General features: G+C 40.9%; 1 protein-coding gene across 3 annotated transcripts; it reads right to left on the bottom strand.

The window, feature by feature from the left end:
• Nucleotides 1-189: 189 nt before the first annotated feature.
• Nucleotides 190-18,377, bottom strand: DDX6 (DEAD-box helicase 6). Of its 3 annotated transcripts, none has more exons than XM_066981219.1 (14): nucleotides 18,201-18,377; nucleotides 15,519-15,990; nucleotides 14,048-14,111; nucleotides 13,465-13,569; nucleotides 12,158-12,287; nucleotides 11,543-11,689; nucleotides 11,205-11,303; nucleotides 10,363-10,481; nucleotides 9,769-9,897; nucleotides 9,318-9,434; nucleotides 7,549-7,612; nucleotides 6,528-6,629; nucleotides 5,620-5,804; nucleotides 190-4,418 (listed from the first exon to the last, which is right to left on the bottom strand). In XM_066981219.1, exons 2-13 carry the CDS (start codon nucleotides 15,716-15,718, stop codon nucleotides 5,629-5,631), a joined length of 1,452 nt encoding a protein of 483 aa, XP_066837320.1. In that variant the 5' UTR covers nucleotides 15,719-15,990; nucleotides 18,201-18,377; the 3' UTR covers nucleotides 190-4,418; nucleotides 5,620-5,628. The 3 variants fall into 3 exon arrangements, with proteins under 3 accessions (XP_066837320.1, XP_066837321.1, XP_066837322.1); XM_066981220.1 differs by having other exon boundaries at nucleotides 18,172-18,340; XM_066981221.1 differs by lacking the exon at nucleotides 18,201-18,377 and adding an exon at nucleotides 16,760-16,782.

The following is an 18,377-nucleotide window of genomic DNA, read 5'->3' on the forward strand; positions in this document are numbered from 1 at the left end:
TACGGAAAGCATGAGCACCAAGGAGTGGAGAATCCTTCCATTTAGACACATTGACCATCTTGAGGCATCTCTCCAAAGCTAGTTGACATGTGCTAGGGCTTTCTATGAAGAAAAGGTCAGCATTGGTGTTTTTTTTTTTTTTTTTTTTTTTTTTGCTTAGCACTGTTAAAAGAAACACCAAAACCAATCTGGAGTTCCAGGGAGCTTTTATTGAGTTTAATCAACAAAATCAGGATTTTACCATTCGTCTTTTTTGCACTCTGAACTCATGAAGCTCTTCACAAGCCAGTGCTGCAACGCATGTACATATCCAGAGAAAAACACATTCTCAACAAAATCCATGCTCCACTGGAGAATTAGCCAATTACCAATTTAACAGAAAGCCAATTTTCCCCTCCCTCCCCTGAATATTTTCAAGGACTATTCCATGTTGTTCACTGGTTAACAAAGTACCAACTTCTTAACTAGGGACCACTGGATTATGATATCCCACGTGAATTGCAAATATTTTTTTCTTGAAATAAAGTTCCAGGTTTTTTCTATAAAGGGAACAGTGACTATTTTCTTCTCCTGACACCCCTTCCCCATAATTATCGGTTAAAATACAGCAAGGCTGTATCTTAATAAACCCATCCCTCCCACCACCCCTCCTTACCCTTCCCTTATTTGTCTACAGCAGAATTTAACAATGCTTCCACATAAAGACATTTTAAGCAATGCAACAGTGAACTGAGCAAAACCTACAGAATAATCTGCCAAAGCCTTATTTTGAAGATCAGATGCATGCTCTTTGGTCCAGAGACCTGACTTATCATGAAGAGAAACTGTGATTCCAAAAAGAAAAAAAGACTACAAGTTCACAGCAATTGGAAAAACTCCTTGTGTGGACTTCTTTTGCCCAACCTTTACAATGGTGACCTTGCTGCTGGAGCTCCTGGGAACAAAGTGCACCCCCATCCTCAGAAACCAACAGCTGCTCAACCCCAGCAGTACTACTCAGTCCAGCACCAGGACAAGAACCACTGTGATGGCAGCTCAGCAGGTGCGGCATGGCATCCCGATAACCTCTAGAACAGAAACCATGACAGAACAGCTCTCTGCTCAAGGTTTGAGTCCTATCGGTCATTTGAAAAACAAGCGTGTGAAGCATTTTTAAATCCTTGGAGCAGACACCCTTCCCTATCCCAAGTAAAAATAAAAATCAAAACAATCAGAATGAGATGATTTGATACCAACATGTATACAACGTATTCATGTTGAGCTTCCATGTTCTTACCCACAAAAAAAGTCCCAGAGGGCAAAGGAAAGATGCTCCCATCTCATTCTGGAAATTAAAATATGTATTTGAGACCAACCCACCCCCCTCCCTTCAAGGAAAGCCCTCCAGCAACTGCACTGCACTCTTGACAGCGCAAATCCTGAGACCAGCCTATAGCTCATCTGGAGTAAGTTGGCTGAAGATTTGCGTCACCCTCTTCACAGCCATTTCACCCAGTTGTGAAACACTATTTCTTCAGATTCAGAGGATGATGCTTTTTTTAGACTTTCGGGGGGAAAATGCAGAATACATCAGATTCTTAATGTTATCTTTGTCAGAGGAATTATTTGACCTAGGGCTCATCACTGAAGGCAGAAACTGGCTCCAAGTAATGCATAAATGTAAAGGCTGGTGTGTGACTAGAAAAACAACAGGAGATCAAAAGGAATCTCAAAAAGCCAAGACTTATACACACTCCTTACTCCTGGGCAGGAAAAACAAAACAAAAACTAGGCTTATCCTAGTCATTTGGAGCATCTTTCCATTTGCAAGATTGCATCTGTTAGAGATAGCCTATTGGCACCAAAAATAGGCTGCTTCCTTCTTTACTGAAAGCCACCTAAAAACGGTGCCCCTGATAGTTTAGGTAAGTGCCAATCCTCAAATAGAGGCCGAGTTTAAAGTAATACTTTCCATTTAAAAGTTCTGTGCTTTAAGAGGGACCATCAAAGCATGGCACCAGGCTAACCTACCACAAATCCAAGCAGAGCACACACATCTGACTCAACACTGCTATCCTGTTCTTGTTACGTGTGTGCGCCCTGGTAAGATACAAAAAACTTTTATTTACATTTTTTCATGTCTTTGTTGCACTAAAATGATCCCTCTTCTGTCTCTCTGGAAAATCGTAAGCTGGCTGCAGTACAAGAGCAAGATTTTACTTTTGGTCAAAGTTATCACCCACAAACTCCCACCCCACCCCCCACCCCCAAAAAGCACCCCAAAGTTGTTTACATTTAGTACCTGCCAGTCAGATGTAAGCTGTGTGGCTCACAGAGTGTCTGTGACCAAGCTCTTGAGTTTGTACTCTAGTGCAGCATTTGCTACAATTATGGAGTCACTGCTGACAAAAAAAAAAACACCCTTTCCATCTTGTAAAGTTGTTGTCAGGAGGCACCTGATTTTGTACTTATGATCCTCAAGGAAATGGGACAGTTAAGTCTGCCTTTTAGTTCCAAACATTTTTACTCAAAAGAAAAAAGCAGGGGTGTCAAAATGGGAGAAATTAAGACAATTAATTCCTGCCTTAAGATAAGCAAGCATGGTGTGAGTGCAGCGTCTGTGTACACAATAAATGACTGAGCAAAAGGGATTGCGTTCATCCAGGTGCCTCCTGACACTGTAGTTGAACAGGCTAAAAGGGAATTTTAAGAGTTTACAGTTTGATTTGTCTCACTCCTCTTGCCTGTAGATCAGGCCAAACATCAAGCATGTTGGGAGGGGCACAATTTAAAGCAACACTATTTGACCAGAAAGCATTTTCCAGCAATATACAACGCAGAGTGACAGAGAGCAAGTCATGCCAAAACAGACAAGATGGCAAATAGCTTTCTGTAGCTTCTGACACTAACAGGGGTTTTGTACCCTTACCTGCTCACAGATCTGTATAGAGGCTGTTTTGGGCAGAAAATGCACAATGCTGCAGGAAGTAAATCAAGCCCATAAAGCTCTAGAACTGTCAGTTTATGCATCTAGATCAGTTTTCTACAGTTTCTTTTAAACCCAAATCCACGCCTTATACATATGCTGCTCAGCAACACTGACACCCGCTGGATTTCCCTCACACCATGGTGGAACACAGGTCAGGGCACCCTTCAGAGCTTGTGAAGTTCCTGACATTTCTAAGTGGGAAATCAAAGAATATCTTGAACAAGGTAAGCAACAGATTTTGAGGCCTCAGAGCCCCTGCAAGGAATCTCTTCAATACAAGCGGTACAGGACAGTGTTGCTAGCACCAGAGCAAACCCACCCTGACAAGGGACACTTGGAAGCCTGCTCTTCAGGGAGGTCAGAGCATTTCTCATTGCTTAGTGTTGCAGAAAACTGAGCCCCTCTCATCTTTAGCTGCTCCCATAATCAGTCTAATCCCTTTAACCCCAGCAACCTTCATCAAAAAAAAAAGTTATATATGAACCCAAACAGAAAAAAAATATTTACAAAGTTTGTACAATATACACATCTGATTTTCTATGGGACACACTGCACCAGAAGAAAGAGGGCCATGGCTCTGAAACAAGTCTACATATCAAGTGCTGGAACTACTAATGGAGACTTATGGAAACCAGTCTTTAGTGTTCTGCTAGAGCACAGGGCTTTTCTTATGGCTCCTGCAAAGGGTGACAGGCTAGGCTACTCTTTCCTTCTGGAGCTATGCTGCTGCACCTAATCAGCCCAGATTTTAAGTTGGTTTTGTTTTAAATACAGTATTTACAATGTGGGTGAACTGCAGATGCATATCAACTCCTCCAATTAAAAAAAAAAGTTGAAAAAAAAGTATTACCAATAAGTTTCACCTCCCAGCCCTGGCCTTGAGTACTTGGGGAGGAGGAGAGGGGGAAGAGAGGGGAACTTTGACCTGAAACCAAAAACAGCTGTTGATTCCTTGGGCTGTGTCGGAAAGGTGATATTCTGAATGGTCTCATAGCATAAGGCACTTTGCACGAATAAGTAACAAGCTCTTTAGCTTAAAAACAGATGAGTAAACAGGGAGAAGTTGAAATGCACTCAGTCGATGGTTGAAGAATTTGAAATCGCAGACAAGCTTGTGTTCATCAAGATTCTTCTCTTTCCAGGGTTTCTCTTCTTCCCTTGTTGCCCCTCCCACCCAAAGAAAAAAAAATTTAAAACCAGCAGTTAGTGCAACTAATGTTCAATCAGCACACAGTGCAAACAAGTGGAAAAACAAAAAGACATTCCTCCTTTCATCTTCTTTCTTCCTTGCTGCCAAATTTAAAAAGAAAAAAGGCCAAGCTCTTTAGTCTTCATAGTTCCGAAATGAAAAGACGAAGAAAAACCCACAAAGAGAAGGGTATCCCCAAAGAAATGATGTGTCACAGATGTGGATCAAAGGGCTTCACCTTCCGGCATGTGTAGTCAAAACCTTAAAAAAAAACACCCACAGTTAAATCAATCCTATGCAAAACCAGAATGTAAGTAATGAATCACACTGACTATGTAGCTGCTCCGGAAAAGCCAACAGCATTTAGAACAGCTCATCTTCAATCACTGCACCTCAAAAAGAAGTGCTACTATTACCCAATTATACCTAAATGGCACAACTACACACTTGTTTACTGTCATTAAGTGGTGTACAATTCTCAGACAAGGTTACAGCATTCCCCTTAAAGAAGCCACCCAAGAACTCTGCCCAGGTTCGTCATCTGATTTGTTTTGTCTATGTACTTATTTATTTTAAAAGATTAATAAAGCAAAGCAAAGACTGCAAGTCATTTTGGCATGACTGAGTAGGACTATCCTTAAATTATTTCAAGTAGACACAGGTTCATTTTATCTCTCTCTAGCAATCTGCTTCTTTGGCAATTTTTGGTTTTTGTCAGCTGAGAGCAATTTCAGTAGCTTCATCAGTATTTTCTAATTCACAATCTCTAGGAGAAAATACACAACAAAATTACTTTCAACCCAAACAGTGTCATCTCTTGACGTTGCATAACATAGCATCTTAACTAAAAACAGATCAAACATCACCCTCTATTTGGCCTGACTCTAAGAACAACAATTTCCCTGGATTGAAAAAAGAAATCGACTTAGCATTTTTTCCTCAGACAGCGATCAAGAAAAGCCACACTTTGAGACACCCTGGCAGTGAAGCCTTTTTTTTTTTATGCTACGTAGACCTCAAGTGGCAATGAAGATGAATTACAGCTTTGCTACCTACTTTGTAGGAGGTTCTATGAATATATGTCTATGAGAAGACAAAACATGAGGCACCTATAGCTTGAATCTGTTTCTTTCAGCTGCTGAGCTGATTAGGCTTTTCTGTTGGTGCAAAATTCTTAGAGATCCACTTTCTCTCCTGGCTTTTTTGATTACCACCTCCCTTTCTGCCATCACCTACTTCTCTTTTTAGCTAAGCAATACAGAAAGAACTCTTTAGGCTACTAGCAGGCATCCTAGCCTCTCCAAACACCAATCTTCCCACCCTCACTGACAATCTATTTCAAACCCTTGTTTTCATATTCAGGCACGTTTGGCACATCAGTTTCCCTCTTCCCCTGCAACAATATTCAGCCCAGCTCTTCTTTTATCCAACAACTTCTCTATTCAGGAAGGCATTTACATACGCATTATGGTTACTGTTTCTCATCTTCTACAGGTTCACTGTGGTATTCTGCCACATACAGGCTCTTGTCAATGTTGCTTGGTATGGGTTTAATTTCAGTTCCCAACTGCTCCTCAATACTTTTCAGGTTGAATCGATCATCATAGGTGATCAAGTTGATGGCCAGGCCAAGATGACCAAAGCGACCTCAAAAAAGAAAAAAAACAACCTGAACCGAGTAATAGAAGGTTGATTGAAAGAGTCTGCAGATTCTGGCATTAGTAACACTGCCCTCTGATGGTAAAGGAAAATCCAGACTCTGCAACAGGTCTTTGAAAGCATTTAAGGACTTCTGTACAACTACAGGAGTAAGAAAAACCAAGAGGTTAAAAATGCTCCAACTGCACATATTCATTAATAACCAACTCAAAGTCTTCTACTACTACAGTACACATGTCCACCCCTTATTAAATGAAACAGTTATTGAACAAGCCTGAACTACAGAGTTCAAGTACACTGAGTTCCATCACCTATCGCCTTTTTTGAAGATGTATCTAGTAGATGCCCAGGCACTGGAAACACGCAGGAGAAAAAAAAACGATGCTTAAGAAACCACAGAAGCTAAATTTTCAGTATAAAATTCTCCCAAACTGCAAAAAAAAAAAATCACATCAAGTCTCATGAGACTGAAGCAAAATATGGAGTGTTTTTTTTGCATTAGGCTTTTCGGACTAGTTTAAAGAACACAGCCATTTATTCACGTATTTGTGAGAATAATCATGATATGGTACCCAAAAGATAAATTTGTCAGAAAAATCAAAGCTATTCAAAATAGTTCAAGTATAGTAATAAAAAGCAGAAGCCAATTCAATGCTAAAGAAAAAAATGACAGTTATCCAAGTTGTTTCTAAAAGATGCTTCTCCTCTCACCTGATCTGCCAATACGATGGAGATAAGTCTCTGCCAGCTTTGGGAAATCAAAGTTTATCACCACATTCACAGCTTGGATATCAATACCTCGGGTAAACAGATCTGAAAGACAATTCAGGTCATGAATAATTGATTATTGATTATTATATATATATATTATATAAAAGTTGATTTCGGGTAGAAAATTTAGGAACAATTAACACTAGCTAGCACTAGTTTATAAATATAAGCTTTCCTCGTATCAAGGCATTTTACATACAATTCTGTTACAGCTTCTTCTTGCTCTTTATCCACTTTAAGCGTAATACAAGAAGAATGATCAAGACCTCAAATCTTCAAATCTATGCCAAAAAAGTAATTAACATCAAGCCAGTTTTTGCATGTTAGACTATTTTTGAGTAGGTCATCTTATACAAGCACCTCCTCAAACACAGCACATGTTGCCATTGTCACAACAGACTTGAGATCTGAACTACATCCCATCAGCTTAGCTCTTTTTATTTCACTTCAAGTTGAGTTAAGACTACCCAGATGCATGTAGCAACTGCCACGGTACTGCCCAAACAGGCTGTACTGTGGATAACTCACGCCATATACAGACCAATCACAACTACAGACCATTTAGGAAAGATGAACTACAGACGTGTAAAGAATCAGCAAAATGTAGTCCAGTAATCCTAGCCACAGTTACACCTACAGTTCTGTTCTTTTGTAAAGCTTATGGCCGAACAATTTACAGAGCACTTGTGAAAACATACAGAAAAGGTAACTGAAGCAGGAAACACAGGTTATCACAATAAAAGGATTTGTTAACAAGTTGCAACTTCAGTTTGTCACAAAAGACCAAACCCATACACCTAAACGAGTGCAGCACTCTGCCCTACACACACTTGACAAAATTCTCTAATCAAACCATTAACTTGCTTTATCACAAATCAAGTTACCTGCCACACCTGGGCTAATGACTAATCAGCTTTCTATCACAACCTTCAGAAAAACAAAAACATTTAGGAACTCTTACCAGTGCAAACAAGATTGCGGCATAAGCCGTTTCGGAAATCGTGGAACACACGATTGCGGTGTTCCTGGAAATACATAAAAACAAATAAAAACAACTGTGACTTTCAGGTAGGTATTCAAGTTACAAACAACTTCATTCACATAAATTCCTTCCCCTCATCACTACTGACAGCTGAGTCAAAGCTGCTAGTACTATTTCTTAACACTTCTTATCCATATATTCTAAAAAACTTGCCAGAGGGGCCTTCAGAACCACTTTTAGGCAAAAACATTTAACTTTGTCTACAAATCTCAATTAGTTACACAAATTAATCTCAGAATAGTATCATCATAAATTACAAGTACATGAAACCTGCACTAGGGAAGTTAGATTGACTGCTACTAAAAGGAACAACATCATGCTAATCAATTGGCCTCTGTAGCTATGAGCTCTCCCTCTCCCCCCCCCCCCCCCCCAAAAAAAATGAAGTGCCTCATACTGATTTCTGCAAGCAGAAAACACAGTAACCAGCATATGTGAAAGAGTACAAGAAATCAGGTAGGATATTGTTTCATGACATGCAGATCCATAAAAAAAGTTTTTAGTTTTACCAAAAAAAATTTCTGTGCCCAAAGCTTATTTTCATTCCTGGTATTTTGACTATCATCTCCCCGATCCCTGTGCCAATTTCAATACATTTTATTCATTTTATGTCCTAGCAATAAATTTTTCATCATTTACATTAAATCTGGAAACATCCTTCCTTTAAAAAAGGAAGCCTCTTCATTTTCCACTAAAGAATGTTTTTCACCCCTGAAGCACAGATAGGGATGGTATGCGCCAATTGTCTATGAAGACTCCCCTCTCAACAACAAGTTCCTTTGGACCACACAAAAATTAAGTAGTATCATTTTTAGAGAGCAAAATTAACAAGTTGAAACTTCCCACACAAAGATACCTGCCTTTTGCCACACATATTATCTACTGACAAATCAGAAATAAACAAGAAACAGACTTCAGGGAATCCATTTGCATATCTGTGTCTATGCTCAATACTGGCACTGCCTCCTTTTCTGTTTAAAGAAATGCTGGTCTGCACATAGCCCAGCAAACATTTGTATTACCTGCCAGCCCAATGTACAGCAAGCTAGGCTTCCCATAACGCTTTCATATGAATTTATTCAAGTTTACATATAAAATGCGAAGTATTTCAAAGTACTCCTGTCTTACATGCACCACTTCAACCTTTTGACAATGCCTTTTAGTACACTCACCGATAACAAGGAAATAAAGAGCATGACTCTTGAGGACATGTGAACTGATCTACAAGTAACAGAAATTCCTGCACCAGCAAAGCTGCAGACATTTTTCATAGTTTTGTAAACTAGGCCACTGGAGCTCAATCACTATTCAGCAGTCAATGCTTTCAAGTAAGAGCTTCGATCAAAGCCATCTCCCTGCATTCTCAGATTCCCCTACAGCCACAGTGCAAGATTTACTGCTTGCAAAGCCAGGCTAGGCACTCAGATCAGCTGAGTATTGTTCTTTCTGTTTGTACTCCTGAATACCACATGAACAGCTACACTAAACGCTCCGGAAAAAGGTTTAATTATGGGGGGGAGGAGTCTGAAAACAAAACTGAAGCGATAGCAAAGCAATACATGTCTAAGTTTTTGAAGAACATGCAAATTTAAAGCAAGTATGAGACTTAATTCAGCTATGTGCTACATCTGTGGAGTAGGACATGAAATCTTGTAGCAGGACATAAACCACTGTAACTTCATACTCACCTGCCTCATTTTAGCATGGATATAGAAGCAGGAATAGCCCAACTGGGAGATCTTTTTGGCTAACAATTCAACCCGTTGAGAGGAGTTGCAGAAAATGATCGACTGGTTAATCTGGAGCTGAACATATAAGAAGCGTGTTAAGTAAATGCAGAATTTTAGTAACAGATGATCTAAGGCAGATCTAAATCCCTTGCAGAAAGAAGGCAAGACAGGTGCTGCAAGTAATTCATACCATAAATATTTTTGTACAAGAGGGAAAAAAAGTTAACACGTTACAAAACTGCACGGCAAGTTTTGTTTGAGGCAAGCACACTCATTTTTAGCTTCAGCTTATATAGTATGATTAGCACAGTTTGACAAGGAAAAAAAAAGTCTGTCACTCTGAATCTTATTCTTGACTTTGAAGGAAACAAAGCATTTGTAAGTTCTTAACCTGACCTACACTGCTTACCCTGGAAAACAGCGTATTGAGGCAATGAACTTTCTGACGCTCAGTTACATAGGCATAGTACTGAGTAACTCCCTTCAAGGTTAACTCCTCCATCAGATTAATCTCATAGGGTTTCTGCAAATGGGAATTCTGAAAGATAAAGATAAAAATAAAGCAGGCATATCTATATGCAAAACCACATAAGGACTTCCCATCCTGTAGCACATTTAATTCTTCCATCGCAAGGATGCACTAACTAGCCAATCTTTATGCCTGTCACTAGACAGGGTAGGTGAAATTTCACAAAGGATTACTTAAAAAACGAAGGCATCATGCCAGGCTAAACAGGATCACCTTCTAGAAGCAAATCAACACAGATGGCGTTAACTACTGTATAAAGAGGAAAACAGTACCTTACATGCAAGAATTACATATACTTAACTTCGCATTAACATTATTTCTGGACAAAAGTTATTTCAAATTTGCTGTCCTACACTGAGGCTGGTATATTAAACCAGAGAAGTGTGGATGCATAAATAAATGAGCAACACCCACTCATGCACCTCAGGTGCAGTGTCACCACACTCACATGTATCTGAATCCAACTACACTCACCATGAATTTCTGTACACTCAGAGGGAAAGTGGCTGAGTAGAGCAAAATCTGTCTGTTTTTAGGTAGCGTGAGAATAATGTCTTCCATTATTTGTACAAAATCTTGAGACAGCAACTTATCTGCCTGTAACAACACAAGCACAAACGAGTAAGTCAAAGAAGTAGGGCAATATTTCAGTTTTCTGGTAGTATCACGCTGGAGAAGAAACACAAACACACCGGGAATATTCTCCTTCCCACCTTCACAATGGTATCACCCCCTCTGGAGTGAATACCACACTCCAAATGACATTTGATTTAGTTTCTGAAAACAGGATACATCAGTAGAAGGAAGTTTACATTTCCCAGTTTTCAATACTGACTTAAGCAGAATCAAACTGAATAAAAATACATACAATGGGAGTTCTAAACCAAAAATAGCTATCACTGTTCCTATCAGAGTCATCCAAGAGCTTTCACACAATTATTTTTCTCAACCTCTCACTTAGCAGTCTGTTGGATGTTTATAAATCAGGTTACATGAACTTATGTGGTAAGCACAACGCATTCATTATGAACAGATACCAAATGAAAAACAATCCTTCAGTTCAGAATAGACTGCTTATCTATTTCGCAGGAACAGTCAACAGAAAAGGCAAACCTTCCTAGGCTGTTTTCTTGGAAGTTTTACATGCAGAAGAGCTCTTATGCCCATATACCTTCTCAAAAACAACAAGAAATGAATTAGCTATAACCTTAGTATCCCTAAGCAAAGGTATTTGTGGCTGTATATAATGAGGTGGCTGGCTGAGACACATCATTCGTTTAAATTGTTAATACACCAAAAGGTTTAATATGAGCAACTTGCCTCATCCAATACTATCATCTGGACATGCTCAACTTTTGCTACTCCTTTCTTGATGAGATCGAGAATTCTGCCAGGGGTAGCTATCACCACATGCACTGTAAGGTTAGAAGAGAAAAAAAATTTAAGGTGACTAAAACAACGTTTCCAGCATTCAGAGACATGTTTTATACCAACAGATTGAGAGAATGACTGTAAACAAACAGTGACTAAGACATAATACAGTCTTCCTGTAACAAGCGTAACAATAACACAGACATAACAAAAAAAGCAGAAATTAGAATGCCACATTGTAAAAGCCCAAACACCAACTGTAGCATAGCAAAGGTGCTCTGACCTGTATCATCAAGCCTCATTATGTCATCTCGCAAATTGGTTCCTCCTGTTGTTGCCATCACTTTGGCACCTCCCATGTGTTTGCTGACTTGGATACAGATTTGACTGACCTGCAGGGCTAGTTCACGGGTGGGAACAATCACCATTGCTGGAAGTTAAAAGTGTCGGCATGAGTTACTAATAACACACTATCAAAAATACTTCTCTGTAGAGGACAGAGACTTCATGAAAGCCATACTTCTGCAGTTTTGGAGTTCCACTCTAAATACCCCGAGTAAGTCCTAGAAACTGCTTAAAACAAGACAAATGCCATGCAAGGGTTCTATATCCCTTGCTATTCCCTCCACATGAGTCACCCAGCCACCATGCTTCTGTGTTACTCCAAATCCATTTTCCAGGGCAAGACAGTAAAGTCCAGAAGACATCTTCAAGTTTTTAAAAGAAACTGGAAATTTAAAATTTCACTTTCCCTCCACCACTCCCTATGTACTTGCTTTACAAATATAAGCAGATAACCTACACTGCTGCATTGTTGACCACTTTTAGATTCAAGTCTGCTGCACAGTGACCAATACTATTACCTGGATGCAGCCAAGGAAGACCCATCCCAACTGACCTTGTATGTTGTCCTTCTTTAAGTCTAGCCGTTCAAGTAAGGGAATGAGGTAGGCTCCACTCTTGCCTGTTCCATTTTTCGCTCTAGCCAAGATATCCCTACCAGATAAAGCAATGGGGATGCTCTCCTCCTGAAATGCAATGACAGTCAGCACATGAGCAATCATGAGCCATGCTCACTAGAGACTGGCCAAATATAACTCTCCTCGCTATATGATGTTAAACCTGTTCCATGAAAGAGTATCTTGCTACTGAAAGTATTGTAGACTTACACACAGCAGGAAGGAGTTTAACCTATCAGCAAAGAGCTCCCCAGCAAAGCAATAGCTCTGCTCCCAACGTCTCACGTAAAGTCCTCTTATGACCAGATAGGATGAGAACCAGTGCTCGGTTACTGCAGGAATTGTAAACCCATACAGACGCATTAGTAAAAAAAAAAGTGAAAAATTAGGAAAAAACATGAGGAGACAGTGAGAATCACTAGCAAACTCCTCCAATGGGAAAAAATGCCCACATGTATCTTAACATTGGAAAGGCATCAGCCCATGTAATTTCAAACCTGCATGTTTCTGTGATACACTTCTCAAAACCAGCGGGCTTCCTTTTTAAAACTTCAGCCACTCAGGCAAAGGCCACAAGTATTTTTCATTTGCTTTCTTTTACAGCAATATCTAAATGACCCAAGTACATTCGGCCTTTTCATTTGGAAAAGCTGACACATTAGAATCTGTTCTAAAGCAGATAAATTAACAAAAAGCCATAGCTTCCTCCATTCCTTAAGGAGATAAAATGGCCTGGATGTCAGTAGCACAGGGGAAGAGTTCAACACCACACCCACTCCCCTAAGTTTACATACATTAACATTTACTGATGGAATCAGCCCTAAAAGTAAAAACAAGATGGAGAAACAGAAAAAGTAAACTTACTAACACTCTCTCTCCTATAATCTCCATTATGACTCCTTCCAGATATTTATGATAAAAAAAGCCAAGAATGGGTGATACAGATATCTTAGTAACAAATAAAGGTATGCAACCTATGGCAGACCTGTTTTCCAGAAAACTTACAAGAACATCCCTGTACTCACTGCGACTACTTATCTGAAGGATGCTACTGAACATGGGATTAACATACCAATGCCTCTACGGTTTCCTTCCCCAAATGGAAACAAAATTCCACGGTTCAAATCCCCAGTTTTCAAATCCCAAGTTTTCCCAAACTATGACATAATATCTGACATTTAAGCACAAGAATTTCAGAGTTCATAAAAAATTAAGCTGCTGCTTATAACTAGTCCGTTTTAACAACCTGAATAGGAGATGGTTTTTCCCAGCCCATTTCAAAAATTCCCATCAGCAACTCCCGTTTCAAACAGTAATCTTCAAACTCATTTCCTTTTGTGGAGGTCACGTCCTGAATAATCACAAAAAGCACATCCATAAGATTAGGTCATACAATCCACAGCTGTAGATCAGTCAGAGTCAATGAGAGAGTGCTTATGCAAGAAGATCACAAAGCACATTTCATTACTACACAGGAGTTCTCACTAATCTATGCAATACCATACAGTGGAGAAGTAAATATTAAGTTTCCAATAACCAAATACAACACTGTGAATACACTGATGTATTTTGATCTCTGTCTTGCAGGAGCCACTGACAATCAGCCTCATGCCATAACAGTAAGAAAGAAATACACACTTAACTCTGTTTTTGAGCTTTACAAGAGAAACATCTCTCCCAAGCAGTTTTAAGAGAATTAAAACGGCAATTCTTCATTTAAAACAGGTTAGCAATAGCTGAACTGCCTTTGAATATTTGCTTACAAACCCACTGCAGCTTCTCCCACAACTTTAATTCCATATTTATTCCTAAAATTCAAACGTCCTTACCGAAGTTTTGATTCTCAAATCCTTTGGAGGGAGTTTTAAAGTCTTCTTCCAGTCATCACCAGGTCTACAGAAAAAAAATCTGGTTTAATAACTTTTTGTGTCCTGATTTTCTTAGGAACAGTGATTTAACATGTAACATTTTCACATCTTGAAAGCTAAATACACCTACGCATATGAGCTCAAGTCTTCTCTGAGCTAAGCGAATGCAACAGGCAGGAAACTGTAAACACAGAAATTCAGCAGTCTGCCAAGTGCAAGAGAATTTGTGAAATCTTTATCCAGTCATGATTCAAATCCCATTTTTAGGGCACTGAATTGATCCAGTAGAACAGACTTAAAACTACACACTGACATATTCATAATAAAGTAATAAGTTATAATAAAACCACAAAACTATAGTTAACTACTTCAAAAAATAAAAACCTCATGCCCAGAGACCATCTATTCTTTATCAATAATAAAAGAAGATGGAAATACTCTGGGGGAGAAAATTAAGTAAATACACACTCCACTTGTTGAACTGTTTTTTAATTTTGCTCAGTGAGATTTAGACATTTGTCCTCTCTAAAAAGACCCTGTACAGAAGAGAGCAAGTTCTTTTTTGCCCCAGTGCCAGTTAGGAGTGAGTTATGATGAGTTTTCCTCATCAGTCTGGTTAGTAAACCAGTATAAAATAAATTACACCAGAACTTGAAATGAGTATTCAAGTATTCCATTTTGCCATTACGCACTAAGATAGGTATTTTCTTCAAAAATAACCAAGTAGCAAAAGAAAAGTGAATGTTGCTCAGGGGCAGCAGAGAATTACCCATTACTGTACCAAACAAGTCTTGTAAGTCTGTCAGAATTTCCAACCAGCACATTCACATTTTATCAGCATGCTTCCTAAAACACTTTGATGAGAAAAGAGAGAAGAGACGCATACAAGGGTGTCATAGTGGTACCATATTATCTCAGCTTAGGCTTTGACTGAAGTTCAGCATTACACTGGGGAGAACACACACTACTATTCCAAATCATTGACAAAAAAGATAACCAACTTGAAAGAATTTCTCACCACGAGAGAGATCAGCAACAAACTGAAAAGCATACAAAACTGGACTAGGACTAGGCAATGTTTCCTCCTGTCTTAAATATCAGTTCCTTCCCACTCCCCAACTTCCTTCTCATACCACTTGAAATGAGCAAAGAAAACAGGATGCTGCTGCTCAGTGGGCTACCTCTGACAAGCAGCTCCATGTTCTGAAAAGTGTCAAATTCAATTTCCACAACAAATACATTGCTAAGATAATTGCCAGAAAGCAGCTCACACCTGGAAATACAGCTTTTGTTTAGTAATGCACATCCTAGGACACTGCTGTCATCAACATCATAAAACAACAGAACAGAACTTTTAAAACACAAGTACCCAAGAACACTTTCCCTTATATCAAATTTTAACATTCTTGTGGCAGTTGACACAAATACTTACTTAATAGTGGTGGTCATACTCTGTGCTTGTTGTTGAGTGCCATTATTGATTGTGTTGGCATTTTTCAGCTGGTTCATCTGTTGCTGAGTCTGTGTGCCTCCACCTCCTGGGCCCCCGCTGGGTTTTACAGGGCCTCTCAATTGCCCATTCTGACTGGATAGACCCATTATAACAGGGTTCTCTGTTCTGGCCGTGCTCATGCTTCTATTTTTAAAGATGTCTTTTTAGACTTCAAAACTTTGAAAGTCAGTACAGAAACTGTAATAACAGTTTATTAGACTCTCCAAAACGAAGAGATAAATAAGTCTTGCTCAATATATGAGTCCTTTATTGCAATGCAGGCAAGCACCTGTAAGTCACTCAAAAGTAAAGTAGTAACTTGCTCTGATGCACTGTGGATCAACCTTTTTTTTTTTGTAAAAAAAAAGCCCTCTAACAAAGTTGAGTTATATCAGAATTCACTTGCTTCAATCTGAAAAAGAAGCAGACAGTAACAATTAATACATGGACTTCTGTATATACAAATCCTTCAGTTGACTTCGCTATTTTAAAATAGCCTGCAACACTGCATATTATCTAAAAATCACCTCTTCCCAGGCAGCACACAACACAGTATTTGTTTTTTTTCTTTTTTCTTGGTGGAATTATCAGAGACATATCAAACTTTTTTTTTCCCCTTGCTACAAAGCTGAGCTTAGGTCACCAAAGATGACTGTGTAAACAGCTGTACTTTCTTTCAGCAGCCTTCCAGCTAGTAACCACTTGAAAAACAGTACCTAGATTCCCCTGTGAAATAGGCACAGATTACCTCAATTGCTTTGCCTGTTCTTGAAATTCCCCCTCTTCTGGGACACAGGAAAGCAACCATAAAAACCTAAGCAACATTATGCACAAGTTTTTGATAAAAAACAAAACCACAATATCAAATGGACATTAAAGCAAGAACCGAAGAAATACTCGTTACTCTGATTGTCCTTTTCATGTAAGAAGTGAAATTGAAGTGATGCTAGAATTATGATAGAAATTATGACATTATCTGTGAAAACAAAGCACTCACCCTCCCCCAACTCCAAAAGTTAGTTCAACCAACTTATTCATAACCTTTTTTATTGGGCATTGATTTAACACCATTTAGAATATTGAAACAAATGATATCATGGTGCTGAACTAAGAGTAGAGCAGCTTCCTGCTGAGCCTAAACATTTACACCAGGAATCAGTTAGCTTCCTGCTTGATGTTACCTTCCATTCGACAGTAAAAATTCACATCGCACTCGGAGTTGGAACTAGATGATCTTCAAAGGTCTCTTCTAACTCACATCACTCTATGATTCTAAGATAATATGACTTAGTATCAACACTGTATTTAACAAAAGTGTTGCCAAAACTGCAAAGAGAGAAAAAGTCTGCGTCTCACACACAGAAAATACGGCCCAGAGATGAAGAACTCCTTACAACAATATTAGCCAGCCAAGACACTTGTAGTTCAAAACCTTTCAAAAGCAACTGAAAGTAGGTTTGCTTGCCTGTACAGTTTCTCATCATAAAGCTCCTGCAACTTAGGAAGTGCATAGGAAAAGCAGGTTACTGCTTGCTAAGGTGGAGCGGTCAAAAAAAAAAAAAAGGGCATTTCCCCAGTGAATAAAACATACGTTCAAGAGCACTTCAAGAGGATGGAAAAGGAATGCAAACTCTTCTCAGACTTCCCAGCTGTTTCCAAGTGCATCAATTAGAGCTTTGCAGCAAAACTTTAAAATCAGTAGAAATAAGATATTTCTCCTAGTTATCTTTCTGACTAGAAGCACGGTTTCAGTGCATCTCTGAAAGGACAACTCTCCCTCTCATTAACTTAGTTAAAAAAAAAAAAAACAGACAGATCATATAAGCCACCATGGTCACCTAACAAACCCGGATACAAGTGGCAAAGATCACGCAAACATTTTTAGTAGAGGAAATGTCTAGTTCCCTTAAAGCCTCTCGCTCGTAGCCATCCTTCAACAAGATGCAAGATTAAAAAACACAAGACCTCGCCAAACCCAGCGGGGTCACCACGTTCCCGGACAACAGCAGCCACCATTTCGCAAACCGAAGACCCGATGGAGAACAGGACCCCGCGGAACGGCCGTCCCCCCGGCCGCAGGCCCGGCGTGAAGGGCAGCCGCCGCCAGGCCTCTCTCTTCTCCCGCCGACCGCGGATCCGTCGCGACAGAGCTGGGCCTGCCGGGCCCCTGGGCCTGCCAGGCCCCGGCACAAAGCCGACGCGCGGCCCGTCCGCGGGCGCCCCCGCGGTGCCCATCGTGTCCGGCGAGCCCGGGCCGCACTGCGGCGTCACCCCCAGCGCTGCGCGGAGCGGCCCCGGGCCCCGCGGCGAGGCCGCCGCCCGCGAAAAGCAGCTGCGCCACACCGGCACCCCCCGCCCGCGAACAATGGAGCGGCCTCGCCCGCGGCCCCGCCGCTCCGGGCGGCAGCGAGCGCCGCCGCGGCCCGGCCCCGCGGCCCCGCCGCCCCCGGCCCGGCCTCCCCCCGCCCCGCCGCCGGGCCCCCGGCGCCGCCAGGCCCCGCTCGGGCCCCGCCGCTACCGCGGCGCGCCGCAGGCCGCGAGGCGAGGCCCGGCGCGGCGGCGGCGGCTCCCCTCGCCGCTCCCCCAGGCCCACCTCGCCCCGGCGCCGCCGCCCGCGCTCACCGCCACCAGCCGCGCTCCCCCTCGCCCAGGTACAAAATCCTCTCGCTGCCGCTTGGTGCCTTGTTATGGCGACTCGACGCTCCAAGATGGCGGCTTCCTCCTTCCTCCCGTGCGCCCTCCCCCTCCCGGCAGGGCAGGGCAGGGCAGGCCGGCCCCGCCCCGCGCGCACGCACGCAC

Source organism: Anser cygnoides, chromosome 21 (assembly GCF_040182565.1).
Source record: "Anser cygnoides isolate HZ-2024a breed goose chromosome 21, Taihu_goose_T2T_genome, whole genome shotgun sequence".
Lineage (NCBI taxonomy): Eukaryota > Metazoa > Chordata > Aves > Anseriformes > Anatidae > Anser > Anser cygnoides.

Bases quoted from the DNA above. Each gene is read 5' to 3' on its own strand.
- DDX6 (XM_066981219.1), bottom strand. From the start codon at position 15,718: ATGAGCACGGCCAGAACAGAGAACCCTGTTATAATGGGTCTATCCAGT. The intron at 9,898-10,362 runs GTGAGTGTAGTT...TTTATCTTTCAG, and splicing joins TGAGTGTACAGAAATTCATG to AATTCCCATTTGCAGAAACC. The intron at 9,435-9,768 runs GTAAGCAGTGTA...TTATATGTTCAG, and splicing joins TCAATACGCTGTTTTCCAGG to CTCCAGATTAACCAGTCGAT.